This window comes from Heterodontus francisci, chromosome 10 (genome assembly GCF_036365525.1).
Source record: "Heterodontus francisci isolate sHetFra1 chromosome 10, sHetFra1.hap1, whole genome shotgun sequence".
NCBI classification, from domain to species: domain Eukaryota; kingdom Metazoa; phylum Chordata; class Chondrichthyes; order Heterodontiformes; family Heterodontidae; genus Heterodontus; species Heterodontus francisci.
In genome coordinates this window covers 37,591,238-37,612,910 of record NC_090380.1, presented here as the reverse complement: position 1 = coordinate 37,612,910, position 21,673 = coordinate 37,591,238, and the positions used below count along the sequence as shown (strand labels likewise).

Here is a 21,673-nt window from a genome sequence, read left to right as displayed (position 1 = left end):
AGAGAGTGAATGTTTAAAGTGGTGGATGGGGTGCAAGTCATGCCAGGTTGCTTTTTCTGGATGGTGTCAAGCTGCACTCATCCAGGCAAGTGAGGAGTATTCCATCGCCCTCCTGACTTGTACCTTATAAATGGTGGAAGACTTTGGGGTGTCAGGTGAGTCACTTGTCATAGATTACCCAGCCTCTTCTGATTTGCTTTTGTACCTACAGTATTCAGGTGGTAGGTCCAGTTAAGTTTCTGGTCAATGGCGCCTCCTGCCTTCCCCTAGGGATTCAATGAGGATAAGGCTGTTGAACATCAACAGGAAGTGGTCAGATTTTCTTATTGGAGATGGTCCTTGTGTGGTACGAATGTTACTTGCCACTTAACAGCCCAAGCCTGAATGTTGCTTCGTGCAGGCATAGACTGCTTAATTATAAGGAACAATATCCAATCATTAGTGAACATCCCCAGTTCTGACATGATGGAGGGAAGGTCATTGGTGAAGTAGCAGATGATTGCACCTAGGACTTTGTCCTGAGGAACTCCTACAGCAATGACCCGGGCCTGAGATGATTGGCCTGCAACAATCACAAACCTCTTCCTTTATGCCCCCAACCCCACCCTGCCCAATTCCCACTGACTTCAATTTTATTCAGACTACTTCATGCCACACTCAGTCATATGCTATCTTGATATCAAGGGCAGTCACTCTCACCTCTGGATCATTTAGGACTGAAATGAGGAAGAACTTCTTCACTCAAAGGGTTGTGAATACTCCATCAGAGTGCGAGTAAGGCTGAGATATATTTTTGATGTCTCAACAAATCCATGGATATGGGGAAGTTGGTATGAAAGTGGATTTGAGGCAGATGATTAGCCATGATCATACTGAATGGCAGAGCAGGCTCATGGACAGATCTGGTCTATTTGGGCTAAGGCTGCAATGAGAGCTGGAACCAAATGGTGAGGGCAGAACTTAAACTGAGCATTGCTGAGTCAGTTATTGATAAGTGCCCCACTTGATATTTTCCCTCACTTTATTGATGATTGGAAGTTGACTGATAGGGTGTAATTGGCTAGATTGGATTTGTCCGGTTTAATTGAAACAACTTGTTCCAGTTGACTAATGAAGTGTCACATTTATGATTATTGTCTTATGCAAACCCCCTACCTGCCAAGAATGGGGCACATTAATTTCACCATATGAACATTGATTTTTAAACAAAAAGCAAAATACTGTAGATGCTGGACGCAGCAGGGCTGGCAGCATCTGTGGAGAGAGAAGCAGAGTTAACGTTTCAGGTCAGTGACCCTTTATCAGAAATCAGTTCTGATGAAGAGTCACTGACCTGAAACGTTAACTCTGCTTCTATCTCCATATGCTGCCAGACCTGCAGAGTATTTCAAGCATGGAGTAAAGAAAAGAACATGCTTTCAAAAAAAACCAGACCCTTGCCTGGAAAGAAATTTGCATATTTAAAGACTATGCCCTGAAGCATTCAATCCACATTGGATTTTTAATTACCAGAGATTGAGGGTGGAGGCACTCACATTTCAGGTTGACTCCTAAGATGTCCAAATACACAAACCAATGGGGTCAGGCCAGTTTAGGCACATGACTAACTGGCTGTGGGAGGTTTTTTTGAACTCGCCAGAGAATTTGAACTGAGAGCCGTTTGCGCTGCAGACTGGAAAAGACCTCTCCTATCTGCACCAGCTTAGGAATCCATTGAAGACATATGAACCAAGAGAGAACAAGGTTTAAGACGACTAATGGGCCCCAACGAAAAGCAAGGTCTACCTACAAGCAAGGACTACAGTGAGCTTGAAGCACAGTAACAAAAACCCCTCTTCAGAGATTGCCTCAAAACTCACCTAGTTTTTTTTTTGTCTCTATTTGCATGTACGTATCATGTATGGATGCATATCTGTAGGTTAACTGAATTAAGAGTTTAAGTTTAATAAATTTGTGCTCATTGCCTTATAATTGGAAAGTGGTGAACACAGTATGTTTAAAATAAAACCCTGTTACAATAAGACCAGGTGAAGGCTGAGAAAGACCCTGAGACACCTTTCTCACCTGGTCCTAACAGTCATCACCTAGGTTTTAGTTACACAAAAGGAAAACTCAAATTGCATTTTTCACAAAATTTTAAAAGGTGGAAAATAGATGCACCAGCTACACAAAAAGGTGCTCACCTAGCTTGAAGAATGGGCTGCAGATGATCTGTGGTAGTGCACACAGTCAAAACCAAACTTAGTCTTCAAGTGAAATTGGGTTACAAGATGAGAGGAGAATTAGATCACATTTTATTATAGAATATAGCTCAATTTTATATTGTTATAGAACTTCCAACAAACTGGGAAGCAAAGGAAATAGTTGATTGGCCATTTTTTGCTTTACAGCAGAGGCATTCTACAGCAGAGACTGGCAGAAAACTACAACTTAGTGACAAGTTTACAAAGCAGTTTCTATTAAAATATACAGGAATTTAGTAGGAATGCAAGTGTGACAAACAATGAGGAATAATTTTTTGAAGCTGAAGTGCAAACTTTTCAAGCTGATTAAAATATGTCTGATTAATTACAAAGAAAACTGTTCAACGGGCACACATTTGCTGAAAGGTAACAGAACTTAGACAAGACTTAGATATTCCACTGCACTTAGTTAACAGCGATGACAAAGCCCAACATATAAATTCTTCTGCATATATATGCATAAGCTTGAAGGGATAGTAGAACTGTCACAGTAAAATCACCAAACACTTGGTGAAACACAAAATTTATGTACAAAATAAAGTTACTTCTGACATCTGTAATTTTATTTAGTATATACACATACACTACCATTTATTGGTTATAAATGTTCAACTGAGCAGATGCTTCTTTCCCAAGAACTGAACTTTTCTGTCAAATGCTGTTGATCGAATGAGGGTGTTCGGTTCATAAAATGGATTCATGGCAAACTGGAGGGGGAAAAAACAGAACATTAATGTACACGTGTTTCTTAAACAACATAATACAGTTTTGTTTTTAAAGAAACAGATCCTGGATCAGCAGTGTGTGGCTACAATTATTTAAAATGCATCTCAAATCAAAGATGGACAGTTAAGAGTTATGCAGAACTAAAAAGTTGTCCATATAGATTTAATGATCCTTTGTTAGCTATTACAGCTATCATATCTAGTAATCATAGTGATTTATTTGTGGGAACATACAATTTTGCTTTTTTGTCACACCTGACAAGATCCTCACTGCCCATCCTCACAAACAAACAGGGTCTTTTAGGTCACTGTCTGCAATCAATACAAACTTTCCACACTGCATTCAGAGTAGTCTCATCACAAGCCCACTGAAATCAGATCTCAGTGTTTGTTAATTTAAAACTATTCTTTATTAACATATGGAACAGGAATGTATTGTCAAGATTATGTGATCAGACAAGTTAAACAGTATTACATCCTGATTTTCATCAGTTCCAGTGGGAAAACAAGACTGAACAGAATTAAGTTGTAAAATCTACTTACTTTAATGTACAAATCATAGACATCATTAAAGAAATTTTTTATTCCATCTTCTTGTCGAACATCATGCAACATAATGAATCTCATATGTGAAATGGAATTAAGGAAGCATAACAAGCATAAAAATTAACTGAAGCAGATTAAATGCTTCCAATCACTTTTTCAGCACAGGCTACTTATGACTACACTATTAACATCCGGGAGGGTACCAATGACCAGAAACTTAACTGATCCAGCCATATAAATACTATGGCTACAACAGGAGGTCTGGACATTGTGGTAACTCACCACCTGACTCCCCAAAGCCTGTTCACAATCTACAAGTGTTACGACCAGGTGAGAAAGGGGTCTGGGGGTATCCTCTCAGCCTTTGCCTGGTTTAACTGCAACACGATTTAATTTTTTTAAAACACCATGTTTTTAGCTCCCCCTCAGTGAATCCTTGTTCACTGTTTTCCAATTGTAAGGCAAAGAAATCAGACAGGTTTTCTTAGATTTAAACAAGAAAGGTGGAAGTTTATTAATCTTAAACTCCAATTTGGTTAACGACTACGAATATGCGATGTGACCACACTCGCGTGCATATGTGATAAACACGCAGATAGAGACAGAAAAAGTAGAACGAATAAAGGGGAAAGATTGAGGCAATAGCTGGGTTTCTATCTACAGTCCTTTGAGTTTGATGTAAAATCTTTGATTGCCGGTAAGTCTTGCAGTTTCATTGGGGCACGCTTTAAAACTTGTTTTGATGTAGGAGTCTTTTCCCTTGAGGTTTAAGTGACTTCAGTGGATCTGGAGATTAGCAAAAAAGAGAGAGAGAGAGGGAGACAGACAGAAAGAGAGGCTCTCTTCCAAGTTCAGCTGCAATCTGCAGTCTGACCCAAGCTGTCCTGTGAGCAGTTCAAAACCAGACCTGGGCCAGCAGGTTAGTCATGTAACTTGCTTTTTTAAACAAACTCCTGTGTTTGTGGATTCCAAAGCTCTCAGTTGGGGGGACGGGTAGTGTAGTGCTGTCTCTTACACCGATAAGATGTGGATCACCATTGCCCAGACCAATCTCTTAATTGAATCAGTGAGCAGTTCCTATTGTCTTTTCCTAGGTGCTGTCTTAGAATGCAAATTTTTGCCAGCCACCTCTGATCTTTAGTTTAGTTATACAGCACTGAAACAGGCCCTTCGGCCCACCGAGTCTGTGCTGACCATCAACCACCCATTTATACTAATCCTACACTAATTCCATATTTCTACCACATCCCCACCTGTCCCTATATTTCCCTACCTATACTAGGGGCAATTTATAATGGCCAATTTACCTACCAACCTGCAAGTCTTTTGGCTTGTGGGAGGAAACCGGAGCACCCGGAGAAAACCCACGCAGACACAGGGAGAACTTGCAAACTCCACACAGGCAGTACCCAGAATTGAACCTGGGTCGCTGGAGCAGTGAGGCTGCGGTGCTAACCACTGCGCCACTTTAAACAAGTCATCTCTCCACTGCAGGAACAGTTTAAAATTAATGTTCATGTGACGAAATTAATATTCTCAGCAGGTGGGGTCTTCATGACACAAGGCACAAGTCAAGAGTGTGGTGGAATACTCTCCACTTGCCTGGATGAGTGCAGCTGAAGAAGCTTGACATCATCCAGGACGAAGCAGCCTGCTTGGTTGGCACCCCATCCACCACCGGTGCACAGTGACAGCAGTGTGTACCATATACAAGATGCACTACAGCAACTCACCAAGGCTCCTTCGACAGAACATTCCAAACCTGCGAACTCCATCCCTTCGAAGGACAAGGGCAGCAGGCGCATGGGACCACCAGCACCTGCAAGTTCCCCTCCAAGCCACACACATCATCCCGACTTGGAACTAAATCACTGTTCCTTCACTGTTGCTTGGTCAAAATCCTGGAACTCCCTTTCTAAAAGCACTGTGGGAGTACCTGCAGATGGAGTGCAGCGGTTCAAAGCAGCAGCTCATCACCACCTTCTCATGGGCAATTAGGGATGAGCTACAAATGCTGGCCTTGCTAATGATGCTCACATTCATTCATTCATTCAAAGAATATACAAAAAAAGAGCTACACTACAATGACATCATTCTTAAGAACCAGAAGTAAATTCTTACAAGTGACACTAACCTCAAAGCAGGGTCTGCACAATAGATGGAGTCCAATGCGCTGACCCCATTCGTGCTTCACTTCTCAACTGTGTGAATTACTAGGGTCCTTTAAACACAATGCACTGAAACACATTGTAAAGGAACAATTGACAGTGTTTCCTAGTGCTTTGGAACTTATGCTGACTATACTTTTCAAACTTTACTTTCAGTTATGGTACTGCAGCATCCATTCCAGGTAGACAGCATGTTATTTATATTTCCTGATGAACTATATATTCTGCAAGTAAAGAGCTCTCCCAGTGGTTAAAATGTAAATGCTTTAAAACAATGTAGACAGCAGCATCTACAATGAATATTTAAACCAACTCCAGATTGCATTGAAAAAAGCAAAATACCACAGATGCTGGAAATCTGAAATAAGAAACAGAAAATGCTGGAAACAAGTCAAGCAGCATCTGTGAAGAGAGAAACAGAGTTAATTTTTCAGGTTAATTACTTTTCATCAGAACTTCTTTTTCCACCAGGCTGCTTTAAATGCTCCAAAGAACTCTATAGCATTTCTTACAAACCAGGATTGACACTCCATATTCTGCAGTATTGAATCCATTTGTTGAGTCTATTTTTTGTGTGGTTTAAGTTCACTTAAAACTCAAACTCTCAATGCAGAACACCAGCAAGATATGAAAATAAAGTTTTTCAAATATTTGAGAGAAGTACAAGGATATGTTTTACTAGAGAAATATACCAATGTACAGAATAAGTATTAAGAGCAAGAGTTACAAGAATAAACAGATAAGAATTCTAAAAGGAGGAGTTGGCACTTGAGTGTCACTAAAAGCAGTTTCCACTTTGTAGCAACAGTATGGTTGCTGTACAAGAATATGAAAACCTCCATTTGTGAACCTCAGATGTCCTCCATTGAGATAATTTTGTGCTTGTATGTGAAATCACTAAGCCACATACCAACTTTTGATCTCTATTATTCTGGGTGCATTATTGTACTTCCAACTACCCAACACAATAAATTATAAAGAAAAAAAAGCCACTGTGCTCATTATTGTGCATTTATCACAGAGAAACTGACAACCCAACTTTCCAATTACTAAGACTGAAAGGAGAGAATTGGCTACCAGTGATGGAACATTGTTCTATCTCCTCTGGGACTCATGTTTAAATTGAGGCTAAACATAATGAATATCTCCTTTTTCAAATTGAGGGTTTTATGTGAAAGTTGTTTGTGCAGACTGCACCTAGAAACTTATATCACAATAATGTTGAATACAGGAGTTTTATTATTCTCTGGACAGCCTATTCAAGACTACTGGAACAATTTCTTCATAAAAAAGTGCTTTTCAAAGCACAATTGAAGTCACATTGTCATATCTATTTCATGTACTCCAGATATTGAGGGAAACAATGCAACTTGTGGTTTTTAAAGTTGAAAAGTCATTGTGTGACTCAATTCTGGACTTTACAGAATATAATTAAAACCCCAACTTAAATTTGATGTTAACCTTTCACATTCAAGGTGCATCTATAATACTACGTTTCATGACATTCACTTTTCTGTAATTCGAGAGAAGCTTCAATGTTAGAGTGCAACTCTCACAGCATATTAATAAAAAGTACCTGTGGGATACATGCTAATCCAAGTAGATGGCGTACAGCGCCTATTTGGAACAGGGAAAATACTGGATCTTCTCTGGAGTGTTAAGTAACATTAATGACCCCAGCCAGAGTAGTGCAAATGCAGCACATTACTGCAGATTTTACGAGAGTAGGGTAGCCTGTTCCTTTCATCTCTCTCCCCTCCAGCCAGAAATATATTATTCTTTCATGCACAATTCTGTAATCATATTCAATACATCTGTGCAAAATATTAGAATACAAGTGCTATGTGAGCACAACATAAAAAGCTAGGCATGTAAAAGCAACGTTTTTTTTTAATGTAAATTCTCTACCTGGAGAAGAATTGGAGAAAGTTCACTCAAAAAAAAGGATATGTCCAGCCGTAACAAACGCAGAGACAAACCATTCATTGAACTTGTCAACAGTCTTTAGGTACATATTGTTGGATAACCACATGTTCTCATCTACGAGATCAAGAGCAGCATGAGCTATGAACTGGTTCAAGTGTCGGTGATCATCCTATTTTGGAGAAGAAATTTTAATTTGTAAATAATCAAGAAACGATTCAGAAAAAGAATGCAGCTTTCCTTTCCAATTGCTACCCTGCAAAAGGATTCACACTGCAGTGGTTAGCATGAAATTAATATTTGTTGTTCTAATGATAGAGCAGGGAAAATCACAATTCCTAGTAACTACAGGAAGTGCATTGGCAAACCAAAGGAGTAGATGCAAGGGTGAAAGAGGAGGCTGACAGAGCCCAAAGGCATGGTCAAAGAAAAACGTCAGGAGGCTTTTGAAGAAGGTACAGTTGAGGAAATTATAAATGACAGGTGTAGCAATTGAAGGACCAATCCTTGGTGGGGGGTTGGGACAGTTGCCTGGTGTCTCAGAAGTTGGTGTGTATGTAGATGTGTTGGAGAAGATTACTTGGATTTTCTGGGGCACTGGTAAGGACATGAAGGTGGGTGTGTAGGACTTTGGGGGAGAGGACGTAGGCTGCAGAGTTTAATCATTTCAAGTTTGTGAAGGGTGGAGACAGAACAATAATGCTGGAGAAGAGAGTTAGTTCTCGAGGTCATGAAAGTGTGGATTAGAGCTTTAGCAAGCAGTATTGGCAGAGAGGTAGATGCATAAATGGCAGAAATGGAAACACTCAGTCTATTGCCTTGGTTACATGTAGGGTAGCACGTAGGGTAGAAATGTGACTCAGTCAAACAGGACATCACGGTTGCATACCTACAGATGCTTCATAGCAATATTGACATCACTATGAAAATTATGTTCATAGAGTGTCAACACTATGATTGCATTAGAATATTTTACTGTGCTCCCTTTTCTCTGGGTCTTTTTCCCTTCATTTAAATTCGTGATGGGAAAGCTCTCTTTCTCTCTCCCCATGCCCCGACCATTCTGTGACGGAAATATATGGCAGCCTATAAGAGACTATAGCCGGGCTATGGATCTTAATACATTTCTCCATCTTTCCTTGCAGTAAATTGTTTATACATGTTAGGGAAAACAAAACAAACGTAAACAAAATCAGTCTCACCCAGCCAACAAAGTTTGCAATGTCAATACTACAAAAGTGTATCCTCAGCTTGTGCACAGACTAAGAAGCGGATGCAGAGCTACAATATATATTTTTAAGTAGCTCTGTGCATCAGAACCCCAAGACCCACATGTGCAAACAGCTGTTCAGTTGCTGTTAGTAACACTCTGCCTGTGTAGCTGAAGAACAAGTTATCTGAAGGGCAATCTTGCCACGCAGATAAGAATGTGTTAAGGCTACTACCAAGAGTTTTCTAGAGCATGCAGCTCATCCCCTTTCTCATCTAATGATATCCCATAGACGTACATTTCTCAGTGCAGAGCAGTAAATATGGCAGATGGGGTCTTATTTGTGCAAATGCACTGCAATCTCTTCTGAGGTACGAGTTTGTAATCGTCAGAAAGGAGATTTGAGATTGTGATGATGCGAGCAAGACACCACAACAACTTGCATTTATACAGCACCCTCAACATAGTAAAATGCCCCAACGTGCTTCACAGGAGAGTTATCTAAAAAAAAATCTGACAAAACCACCTGAAGAGATATTCGGGTGAATGCCCAAAAGCATGCTCAAAAGAGGTAGGTTATAAGGAATATCTTAAAAAGGAGGAAAAGTGAGGCGGAGAGGTTTTGGGAGGGAATTCCAGAGTTAAGAGTCTCGGCAACTGAAGTCATGGCCGCCAATGGTGGACCAAGAGGCCAGAATTGGAGGAGTGCAGATATCTCAAAGTTGTAGAGCTGGAGTAGATTCCATATATAGGAAGGGACGAGGCCCTGGAGAGATTTGAAAATTTTTTTTAAATTGAGGCATTAACCAGGAGTTAATATAGGTCAGCGAGCACAGGGGTGATGGGTGAACAGGACTTGGTGCGTGTTCGGATACAGGCAGCAGAGTTTTGGATGACTTAAGTTTATGGAGGGTAGAAGATGGGAGGCCAGCAGTGTATTGGAATATTCAAGTTTAGAGGTAACAAAGGCATGAATGAGCTGAGGCAAGGGTGGAACTGGGTGATTCTACAGAGGTGAAATAGGCTGTATTAAGTGATGTTGCTCATCCAGGAGTCAAATGTGATACCAAGATTCCAAATAGCCTGCTTCAGCCTCAGATAGTTGCCCAGGATAGGGATTGAGGCCATGGCAAGGGAACAGAGTTTGTGGCAGAAACCAAAGACAATGGCTTTGGCCTTCCAAATATTTAGTTGGAGGAAATTTCTGCTCATCCAGTACTGGATATTGGACATCTAGAGACAGTGGAGAGGTCAAAAGAGGCAGTAGTGAGGTACAACTAGGTGTCATCAGCACACATGTGGAACCTGATGTCATTGTGGGCGGCATGTAGATGAGAAAAAGGAGCCAAGGATAGATCCTTGGGGGACACTAGTGGGGAGAGAAGCCATTTCAGGTGGTTCTCCTGCAGAATGCAGCAGAGTTGGTAGGTTTACATTATGTGACAGATGAAAGTCATCTCTGTCTGCTGGCTACGAGAGTCCTTTGTTAAATGATTTTGGGTTATCTCAATCTAGTTCTAAATGGGATGGGTCTATAGTTCAGCACTTTGCACTAATCTCGTTCAGGAAGATGGTGTGGGAAATGGAGAAAATCACAATGGGTAGGTGCTCTTCAGAGACTGGCAGTTGCAACAGATTGTTGGTCAGAGTAGAAGGAGTTTACTTTGCAACACCTTGCTACATTTGACAGAGGACACCTTAATTCTGATATTGGGTACCTGTAGTGGGAGTTCTATCCCTCCATTTAATGAGCACACATATTTTAAGAAAATAAAATGAAAATTTGCCATGAAGTTTGGGTGAGTCATGCTACATATTACAGTCCTTTCCTAGTAACAGTGTATTGAAGTATATGATATACTCACTTTGGGCTCCATTTTGCCTGCTGGAAGAAACTCCATTTCAAAAACAGGGTTGTCATGGTGACCAACTATAACAAAATAAAAACTACCAGACATGTTTCTGATCTAACCTGTAAAGTAGAGAAAATAACGTTCACTTTAAAATAAATGAATCATGAACTATCAAAACAGACTATACTTTAGTATCTTTTTTGTTCCGTAGCAGGTCAAGTACATATGCTCAAGACGTGAATCAAGCCTTTCTAATTAAAACTACTTCAAGTACATTTAGCCTCTGAAAAAGGTTTATTAATGCTCCTCTATTTCATAATGTTTTAATCAGAATATTAGAAAGTATTTACAGCACAGAAACAGGCCATTCAGCCCAACAGGTCTATGCTATTTATGCTCCAGACTAGCCTCCTCCCACCCCTCTTCATTTCACCCTATTAGAATATCCTTCTACTCCTTTCTCCCACGTGTTTATCCAGCTTCCCCTTAAATGTATCTATGCTATTCACCTCAACTACTCCCTGTGGTAGTGAGTTCTACATTCTCACTGCTCTCTGGGTAAAGAGGTTTCTCCTGAATTCCCTATTAGATTTATTAGTGTTGGCCTTATATTTATCGCCCTGAGTTCTTGTCTGTACATTTTATATACCCTGTCCAGATTACCTCATTCAGGACGGGATCTATACCCAACAGTTGACATGTTACTTTCAATACCAAATGTGATCGAACAATTAAAAAAAAAAATCAAAAGAATACTAGAACATGTAGCCAGAACAATAGAATACAAGTCTGCGCTGGTTATGTTCAAGCTTCACACTGTGTTCTGCAAATTAGGAGTGTTGTAACAAGTAACTCTAATAGGGGACAAATTAAAACTGCTTTACTCCACTTGGGACAGCTGTTCAGATGACAGTTTGATTGTTACACAAGCCAAGGCTCTGTCAATGTTGCTCTAGAACTAGTGGCTAGGAGTTAAACAGAATAATGATAGACACTATACATGGTAGTGTACTGAAGTAACAGGCCAGAAAGGTCTATAGGTTTGATTTTTGGCCTGTGAACAGCTAGCTGACCTTAGCTAGGGTGCCACTGGGGACAAAACAATTGGCTCCAGTTGCCCAGATTAAGGGGAAAAAAATGAGCCAAGGTTCTTGATCATTGAGCAGATTTATATATGAAGAATGGCCAATTGAGCAAGGTACAAACAGATATACAATAGTGACCTGCTTATTAACCAGCAGTTGAGCTGGATTCAAAAAGGGAAGATCCTGTCTGGCCAATATCCTCAGGATAGCCCTTAGCAAGCCTCAAGACATGCAACACGTAGACTTTCAAAAGGCATTCAACAAAGGCGATTAGTTTAACTCAAATTGATACAGATTCAGGGTAAACTGCAGGATTATAAGGATAAAAAACTGTGTATTTGAAGAGGTTATGTCTGGATGTGGCAGAGGGAGAGGAAGGACTGAATGGGATACCCCTGTGGCTTAATGTTGGGACCATTACTGTTTCTAATTTATGATAGTGATGGATTCAGAAACTTACTGTAAAGTGGTCAAATTAAAGTGAAATCCAAAGAGGCCACTCAAAATTAGAGCAAGTTGGATAATATATGTAATCTACATTAAATTGCTTCTAGGTAAAAGTGCTGTATGTATGTAGAAGAAATAAATGACAAACACAGCAGCCTCAATCCTCAAGTTGTCCAACCAATGCAGGGCAGCAATCAACAAAGCCAATGGGATGATGAGCGATGTAGTTAAAACAGTAGAATACAAATCAGAGGAAGTGATGACCAAATTGCTCCTTGAACAGTGTCCAGTTCTTGTTACCAAGACATAAGAAGGATGCTAAAGTGCATAAAGCAGCCAAAAGGCTAACATGCAGCGTCAGAGGTCAGAATTTTGAGAAAAGATTGGATGTTCAGCTTGGAAAAAAGCAGCATCTGAGGGTGAGCTTAAAAGTATGCAGAATAGTTAAGGGTATGGAAAAAAATAAAGCTAGAAGATTACTGCAACAGTAGGAAAAGGGAACATGCATTCAAGATAGTAAAAGGTAAATTTGAGACTGTTCTGAAAATTCATTTTCACACTAAATGGAACGAATATATGGAACAGACTTCTTGGAAGAGTAGTGGAGGCATAAAACCTTCAAAACTTTAACAACTGGATGGTGAAATGAGGGGACTTCAGGATCTTTCTGGATGGGCTGAACTGCCTTTCTTATCACTAACCATCTGGTACTAACTGCTGCCTTTAGGGGCCAAGTGTATGGTGGTGGGGGGTGTGGGAAATAACACACTAATTTGAATAATGTACTCAACAAAGCATGAACTCATTTCTGGAATTTTCTGTTTTTTAATTCAGATTTACAAAGTTTTATAAAAAAAAATGTACAGCTACAGCTACTTTTAAAGTTTTAAAAGGAGTTTAAAAAAGGTTCATAACCAGTGCCATAAGGCTATAGTGAAAGAAAATATAGCATTAGGATGTAATAATTAGGGCAAATCCAGTTATGGAGATAGTCAAAGCAGGCAGTTCCTCCTTTCAGAGACCCTTGGGGTAAATTGCCAGTATGTGCAGCAAGTATAGTAGATTCACTGCAAACCTTCAAGAGGAGCTGATATCCCCGTGAACAGAAAGTTATGTGGGATGTTAGAAGATGGGACAGTAGTCTCATGGTAATGTCACTGGATTAGTAATCCAGAATTCCAGACTAATGCTCTGGAAACATGGGTTCAAATCCTACCACGGCAGCTGAGGTAATTTAAATGTAATTAACAAATGTGGAATAAAATGCTAGTCTCAGTGATGATAATCATGAAACTAACGGATTGTCATTAAAAACACGTCTGGTTCACTAATGTCCTTCAGGGCAGGAAATCTGCCATTGTTACCCAGTCTGACACACATGTGACTCCAGACCCACAACAATGTGGTTGACTCTTAATTGCCCTCTGAAATGGCCAAGCAAGCCACTCAGTTGTACCAAACCGCTACAGAAGAGAGCAATAACAGACAGACCACCCGGCATTGACCTAGGCACAGGAAATGACAATGGCACACCCTGCCCAGTCAACCCTGCAAAGTCCTCCTCACTAACATCTGGGGACGTGCTAAAATTGGGAGAGCTGTTCCACTGACCAGTCAAGCAACAGTCTGGCATAGTCATATTCACCAAATCACGTCAGCCATGGCACAGTTGGTAGAACGCTTGCCTCTGAGACACAGGGCTCCAAGTTCAAGGCTCCCTCCAGGACTTGAGCAGAAAAGTCGAGGATGACGTTGCTGTGCAGTACTTAGGGGGTGCCGTCTTTCGGATGTGACGTAAAACCAAGGCCCCGTCTACACTCTCAGGCAAATGTAAAAGATCCCATGGCAGTATTTGAAGAGCAGAAGAGAAGAGGAGTTACCCCTGTTGTCCTGGCCAATATTATGGGGCTGGTAGCACAGTGGTATTGTTACTGGACTAATGCTCTAGGCAAGAGTTCAAATCTCACCATGGCTGGAGGAATTTAAATTCAATTAGTTAAAAAATCTGAAATAAGATGTTACTCATTAATAATGATCGTGAAATTACTGGGATTGGCTTAAAAACCCATCTAAATAAACTTCAGGGGAGGAGATCTGCCATCCTTATCTGGTCTAGCCTACATGGGACTCCAGACCCACACCAATGTAGTTAACTCTTAAATGCCCTCTGAAATGGTTTAGCAACCCACTCAGTTGTAGGCTGCTCACCACCTGCTCAAGAGCAATTAGGGCTGGGTAATAAATGCTGGCCTTGCCAGCAACGCTCACATTCTACTGACTACAGGTCTCATGTATCAGGTCAAACATGGTCAAGGAAACCTCCTGATTACCACCTACTGCCCTCCCTCAACTAATGAATCAGTGTTCAAGGGCACAGAATGTACTCTGGGTGGGGGACTTCAACATCCATCACCAAGAGTGGCTCAGCAGCACCAATACTGAGCAAGTCCTGAAGGACATATCTGCCAGACTGTGTCTGCAGCAGGTGGAGAGAGAACAAACAAGAGGCAAAAACCTACTTGACTTCATCCTCACCAATCTACTGTCAGATGCATCTGCCCATGACAAAATTAGTAGGAGTCACCACCACACAATCACCGAGACAAAGTCCTGTCTTCATGCTGAGGAGACCCTCCACTGTGTTGTGTGGCACTACCACTGTGCCAAATGGGACAGATTCAGAACAGATCTAGCATTTCAAAACTGGGCATCCATGAGGCACTGTGGATCAACAGCAGCAGAATTGTATTCAACCACAAGCTGTAACCTCATGGCTCAGCATAACCCATACTCAAACATTACGATTAAGCCAGGGGACCAACCCTGGTTCAATGATGAGTGTAGCAGAGCATGTCATGAGCAGCACCAGGTATACCTAGAAATGAGGTGCCAACCTGGTGAAGTTACAACACAGGACTATAGAGTCATAAATGGTTAAAGCACAGAAGGCAGCCATTTGGTCAGTCATGTCTGTACCAGCTAAGAGCTACTCAGCTAGTACCACTCCCCAGCCCTGCAATGTTTTCTCTTTAGATAATTATCCAATTCCCTTTTCAAAGCTACAACTGAATCTGCCTCCACCACACTCAACTACATGCATGTTAAACAGTGGAAACAGCATGCTCCAGACTGAGCCAAGCGATCCAACACCAACAGATCAGATCGAAGCTCTGCAGTCCTGCCACATCCAGTCATGAATTAAACAATTAACTGGAAAAGGCAGCTCCAAAAACATCCCCATCCTCAATGATGGTGCAGCCCAGCATGTCAGTGCAAAAGACAAGGCTGAAGCTTTGGGACCACCTTCAGTCAGAAGTGTCGAGTGGATGATCCATCACAGCCTCCTCCCGAGGTCCCCACCAACACGGATGCTAGTCTTTAGACAATTCGATTCACTCCATGTGCTATCAAGAAAAGACTGAAGACACCAGATACAGTAAAGACTATGGGTTCTGATAACATCCTGGCCATAGCATTGGAAGACCTCCTTTAGCCAAGCTGTTCCAATATAGCTACAACACTAGCAACTACCATACAATGTGGAAAATTGCCCAGGTATGTCCTGTCCACAAAACAAAAGACAAATCCAATCCGACCAATTACCACCCCATCAGTCTACTTTCAATCATCAGCAAAGTGATGGAAGGTGTCGTTGATGGTGCTGTCAAGTGGCACTTGTTCAGCAACAACCTGCTCACCAATGCTCAGTTTGGGTTCTGCCACAGCTACTGACCTAATTACAGCCTTGTCCCAAACGCGGACAAAAAATACAGAGTTCCAGAGGTGAGGTGAGAGTGATTACCCTTGACATCAAAGCAGCATTTGACCTAGTATGGCATCAAGGACCCCTAACAAGATTGAAGTCAATGCGAATCAAGGGAAAAATTCTCCACTGGTTGGAGTCATACCTATCAGAAAGGAAGATGGTTGTGGTTGTTGAAGGTCAATCATCTCAGCCCCAGGGCATCGCTGCAGGTGTTCCTCAGGGTAGTGCCCAAGGCCCAACCATCTTCAGCTGCTTCATCAATGACCTCACCTCCAACAGAAGGTCAGAAGTGGGGATGTTTGCTGATGATTGCGAAGTGTTCAGCACCATTCGCAGCTCTGCAGATATTGAAGCAGTCCGTGCCCACTTGCAGCAAGACCTAGATAATAATCAGACATGGGCTGATAAGTGGCAAGTAACATTCGTGCCACTCAAGTGCCAGGCAATGACCATCTCCAACAAGAGAGAATCTAACCATCTCCCCTTGACATTCAATGGCATTACGATCGCTGAATCCCCCACTAAAACATCCTGGGGGTTACCATTGACCAGAAACTGAACTGGAGTAGCCATACAAATGCTGTGGCTACAAGAGCAAGTCAGAGGCTAGGAATCCTGCGGCGAGTAACTCACCTCCTGACTCCCCAAAGCCTGTCCACCATCTACAAGGCACAGGTCAGGAGTGTGATGGAATACTCTCCACTTGCCTGGAGGGGTACAGCTCTAACAACACTCAAGAAGCTTGACAGCATCCAAGACAAAGCAGCCCGCTTGATTGGCACCCCATCTACAAACATTCACTCCCTCCACCACCAATACACAGTGGCAGCAGTGTGTATCGTATACAAGATGCACTACGGCAATGCACCAAGGCTCCTTAGACAGCACCTTCCAAACCCAGTAGATGCATGGGAACACCACCACCTGCAAGTTCCCCTCCAAGCCACACACCATCCTGACTTGGAACTATATCGCCGTTCCTTCACTGTCACTGGGTCAAAATCCTGGAACTCCCTTCCTAACAGCACGGTGGGTGTACCTACCCCACATTGACTGTAGCGGTTCAAGAAGGCTGCTCACCACCACCTTCGCAAGGGCAATTAGGGATGGGCAATAAATGCTGGCCTAACCAGCAATGCCAACATCCCATGAATAAAAAAAAAAGCCATTCAACCAGACCATGGCTGATCTTCTTCAATGTCATGTTCCTTGCACTATCCCTTGATATCTTCGATTTCTAGAAATCTATCGATCTGTCTTGAACATACTCAATGACTGAGCCTCCACAGCCCTCTGGGGTAGAGAATTCCAAAAATTTACCACCCTCTGAGTGCAGAAATTCCTCCTCACCTGAGTCCTAAATGGCCTACCTCTTGTTCTGAGACAGTGTCTCCAGGTTCTGGACCTCCCACCAGCCAGGGGAAACATCCTTCCTGCATCGACCCTGTCAAGCCCTGTAAGAATTTTGTATGCCTCAATAGGATCACCTCACTCTTCTAAACGCTAGAGAATATAGGGCTCAGTCTCCTCAATAGGAAAATCCCACCATCCCAGGGATCAGTCTGGTGAACCTTCATTGCACTCCCTCTGACAAATATATCCTTCCATCAGGTAAGGAGACCAAACTGTACACAATACTCCAGGTGCAGTCACCGGGCGCTATACAATTGCAGCAAACTCTTTACTGTCGCTCGTAAAAAAACTTGCAACTCCCTCCCTAACAGCACTGTGGGTGTACCTCCACCAGATGGACTGTAGCAGTTTGAGAAGGTGGCTCGCCACCACTTTCTCAAGAGCAATTAGGGATGGGCAATAAACGCTGGCGTTGCCAGCGATGCTCACAACTCGAGGACAAATAAAACAAATTTGACTTTGTCATTGCTATCATCTGGAACGTATTTTTGATCGGGGTGGGTGGGGAGAAGGGGGAGGGCAAGAGGAATTTCCAAAGATATCATTCCGGACCTAAAGTGGCCTTGTTTTTTTAAAAAATATTTTTGCCTCTCCTACGAGACTACATGCTGCTCGTTGATGGGGACTGCAGGTCAGGATATTTAGTTGCAACAGTAAATGGGAAAGGCTGGAATACATTTAAAAATTTTTTTTATTCATTCATGGGATGTGGGCGTCGCTGGCTAGGCCAGCATTTATTGCCCATCCCTAATTGCCCTTGAGAAGGTGGTGGTGACCTACCTTCCTGAACCGCTGCACTCCATCCACAGTGCTGTTTTTTATTGACTTTGTAGCGGTTAGATACAACTGAGTGGCTTGCTAGCCCATTTCAGAGGGCATGTAAGAGTCAACCACATTGCTGTGGGTCTGGAGTCACATGTAGGCCAGACCAGGTAAGGACAGCAGATTTCCTTCCCTAAAGGACATTAGTGAACTAGATAGGTTTTTACAACAATCAACAATGGTTTCATGGCCATTAGACAAGCTTTTTAATTCCAGATTTATTAATTGAATTCAAATTCCACCTTCTGCTGTGGTGGGATTTGAACCCATGTCCCCAGAGCAATACACTGGGTCTCTGGGTTACTAGTCCAGTGACAATACCACTACACCACTGCCTCCCCATACATAGCTGGCCTTTTTTTCCTTATGTAAATTGGGGGGCGGTGGGGAAGGTTCCTAGATTTTAGTCACAGAATTGTTACAACACAGGAGGCTGCCATTTGGCCCATCATGTCAGCACCGGCTCTCTGAATGAGCAAATCACCTAGTGTTATTTCCCCCCATCTTCTCTCCGTAACCCTGCACATTCTTCCTTTTCAGAAAACAGTCCAATTTTCTTTTGAATGCCTCAATTGACCCTGCCTCCACCACACTCTCAGGCCATGCATTCCCGACCTTACCCAGTCACTGCATGAAAATGTTTTTCCTCATGTCGCTTTTGCTTCTTTTGCCAATTATTTTAAAGTACTGAGAACGAGAGGGCACAGATTTAATGAGTGGGAAGTTTCTCCCTATCTACTCTGCCCAGACCCCTCATGATTTTGAATACCTCTATCAAATCACCTCTCAACCTTCTCTGCTCCAAGAAAAAAGTCCCAACTTCTCCAATCTATCTTCATAACTGAAGTCCCTCATCCCTGGACCCATTCTCGTGAATCTTTTCTGCACTCTCTCCAACGCCTTCACACCCCTCCTAATGTGCGGTGCCCAGAACTGGACGCAATCCTTCAGCTGAGGCCAAGCTAGTATATGATACAGGTTCATCATAACCTCATTCTTGTACTCTATGCCCCGATTAATAAAGCATAGGATACTGTATGCTTTATGAACCATGCTCTCAACCTGTCTTGCCACCTTCAATGATTTATGCACATATACACCCAAGTCCCAAAGCTCTTGTACTCCCTTTAGCGTTGTACCCTATATTTTATATTGTCTCTCCGCAGTCTTCCTACCAAAATGAATCACATTTCTCTGCATTGATCTTCATCAGCCAGTTGTCCACCTATTCAGCCAACTTGTCTATATCCTTTTCAAGTTCTACACGATCCTCCTCAGTTCAGAATGCTTCTAAGTTCCATATCATCTGCAAATTTTGAAATTGCTCCCTGTACACCAAGAAGTTTTCCCACCACTGAAGTTAAACTGACTGGCCTGTAGTTGAACAAGGGAGTAGCAATTACAATTTTTTAGTCCTCTGGCACCACTCGAGTCTAAGGAAGACTAGAAAATTATAGCCAGTGCCTCTGCAATTTCCACTCTCACTTCCTTCAGTATCCTTGGATTCATCTCATCTGGTACTGGTGCTTTATCAACTTTTAGTTGAGGCAGCCTATCTAATACCTCCTCCTTATCAATTTTAAGTCCTTCTAGTGTATTAATTACCTCCTCTTTTACCATGGCTTAGGTAGCATCTTAATTGGTAAAGACAGATGCAAATTATTCATTTAATACCTCAGCTATTCCCCTGCCTCCATACATAAATCCCCTTTTTTGTCCCTAATCAGCCCTACTCCTCTTTTAGCACCTTTTTAACATTTATATGCCTACGGAAGACTTTGGGATTCCCTTTTATGTTGGCTACCAGTCTCTTTTCTTACTGTCTCTTTGCTTCACTGATTTCACTTTCCTTTGGTAGGAGGAACAGATATGCAGAGTATTTCTTAAATGGTAAGAGATTAGAAAAAGTAGATGTACAAAGAGACTTGGGTTTCCTTGTCAATAAGTCACTGAAAGCTAACATGCAGGTGCAGCAAACAGTTAAGAAGGGTAATGGTTAGTTAACTTTTATCGCGAGGTTTTGAGTACAGGAATAGTGAAGTCTTACCTCAACTGTATAGAAGCTTGGTTAGACCACACCTGGAGTACTGTGTGCAGTTTTGGTCCCCTTACCTTAGGAAGGATATTATTGCCATAAAGGGAGTGCAACAAAGGTTCACCTGACTTGTTCCTGGAATGGCAGGACTGTCCTATGAAGCGAGATTGGGCAACTGGGCCTGTATTCTCTAGAATTTCAAAGAATGAGTGGTGGTCTCATTGAAACCTACAAGATACTTAAAAGGGATAGACCAGGTAGATGCAAGTAAGATGTTTCCCCTGTTGGGGAGTCTAGAACCAGGGGACATAATTTCAAAATAAGGGGGAAGCCACTTAGGACAGAGATGAGAAGAAATTTCTTTACTCAGAGGGTTGTGAATATTTGGAATTCTCTACCCCAGAGGGCTGTGGAAACTCAGTAATTAAGTATGTTTAAAGTAGAGACTGAGATTTCTAAATACAAATGACATAATTATGACAATAGTGTGGGAAAAAGGCATTGAAATGGATGATCAGTCATGAACGGATTGAGTGGCAGAGCAGGCTCAATGGGCTGAATTGCCTACTCCTATGTTCTGAAGCTTCTATATTCAGCCGAGCATTGTATTATCCACCAGACATCTGTCCTAAGCACATTTTTCTTCATCTTAATCACTCTCTTTCTCTTTTGTTATTCAGTGAGCTGTGGATTTGTATGCCCTCTTTCCCCCATGACGGAATACACCTTGACTATGCCCACACTATCTCTTCTTTGAATTGTTCAGCTACCATTTTTCCTGCCAACCTTTTGATTCCAATTTATTCCACACAGATCCATTCACATGTCATTGAAGTTGGATTTCCCCGTTAATTATTCTTACTCTAGATTGTTCTTTGTCCCATTCCATAGCCAACCTAAACCTTATGATACAATGATCACTGTCCCGTGAATGTTCACCTACTGACATTTGATCCACTTAGTCAAGCTGAAGTTACAAATATTAATGATGGGAAACAAAGCCACCCGGTCGGTGAAGGTGGCGCTGCGCAGCTCCAGTCTCCAAACCAGAGTGCTTCCGATGTAAATAAAAGCAAAATACTGCGGATGCTGGAAATCTGAAATGCTTCCGATGTAAAGGTAACTGAATTCCGTAAACACAGTTAATCCATGACCCGCCTTCCCGGCCCTGTGTTGTGCAGCCGCCTCCCTGAGCCCCGGCCCGCGGGGAGCCAGCTTCCTCAGTTAACCGAGCAGTTGTCAAAGCTGCGGTGCTCGGCGAACTCTCCCCCACTTACCACGCCTCTACACACCAAGTATAACCTCGACAACAGACAACAAGAGAAACCAGCTAGGAGGAAACGATAACCAGACCCGAGGCCGCCCAGAGAACAGGATTGGAAGAGAAGGTGGAACCGCCCGCCAGCGAACCAATCCAGAGGGAGCATCTATCGACGT

The 21,673-nt window shown here is 42.1% G+C and overlaps 1 protein-coding gene across 4 annotated transcripts; it reads right to left on the bottom strand.

The window, feature by feature from the left end:
- Positions 1 to 1,941: 1,941 nt before the first annotated feature.
- Positions 1,942 to 21,670, bottom strand: trappc2 (trafficking protein particle complex subunit 2). Of its 4 annotated transcripts, XM_068040458.1 has the most exons (6): positions 21,514 to 21,595; positions 16,109 to 16,345; positions 10,681 to 10,787; positions 7,635 to 7,777; positions 3,512 to 3,599; positions 1,942 to 2,950 (listed from the first exon to the last, which is right to left on the bottom strand). In XM_068040458.1, exons 3-6 carry the CDS (start codon positions 10,771 to 10,773, stop codon positions 2,852 to 2,854), a joined length of 423 nt encoding a protein of 140 aa, XP_067896559.1. In that variant the 5' UTR covers positions 10,774 to 10,787; positions 16,109 to 16,345; positions 21,514 to 21,595; the 3' UTR covers positions 1,942 to 2,851. The 4 variants fall into 4 exon arrangements, with proteins under 4 accessions (XP_067896559.1, XP_067896558.1, XP_067896560.1 ...); XM_068040457.1 differs by lacking the exon at positions 16,109 to 16,345 and having other exon boundaries at positions 21,514 to 21,602; XM_068040459.1 differs by lacking the exons at positions 16,109 to 16,345; positions 21,514 to 21,595 and adding an exon at positions 21,184 to 21,501.
- Positions 21,671 to 21,673: the final 3 nt, after the last annotated feature.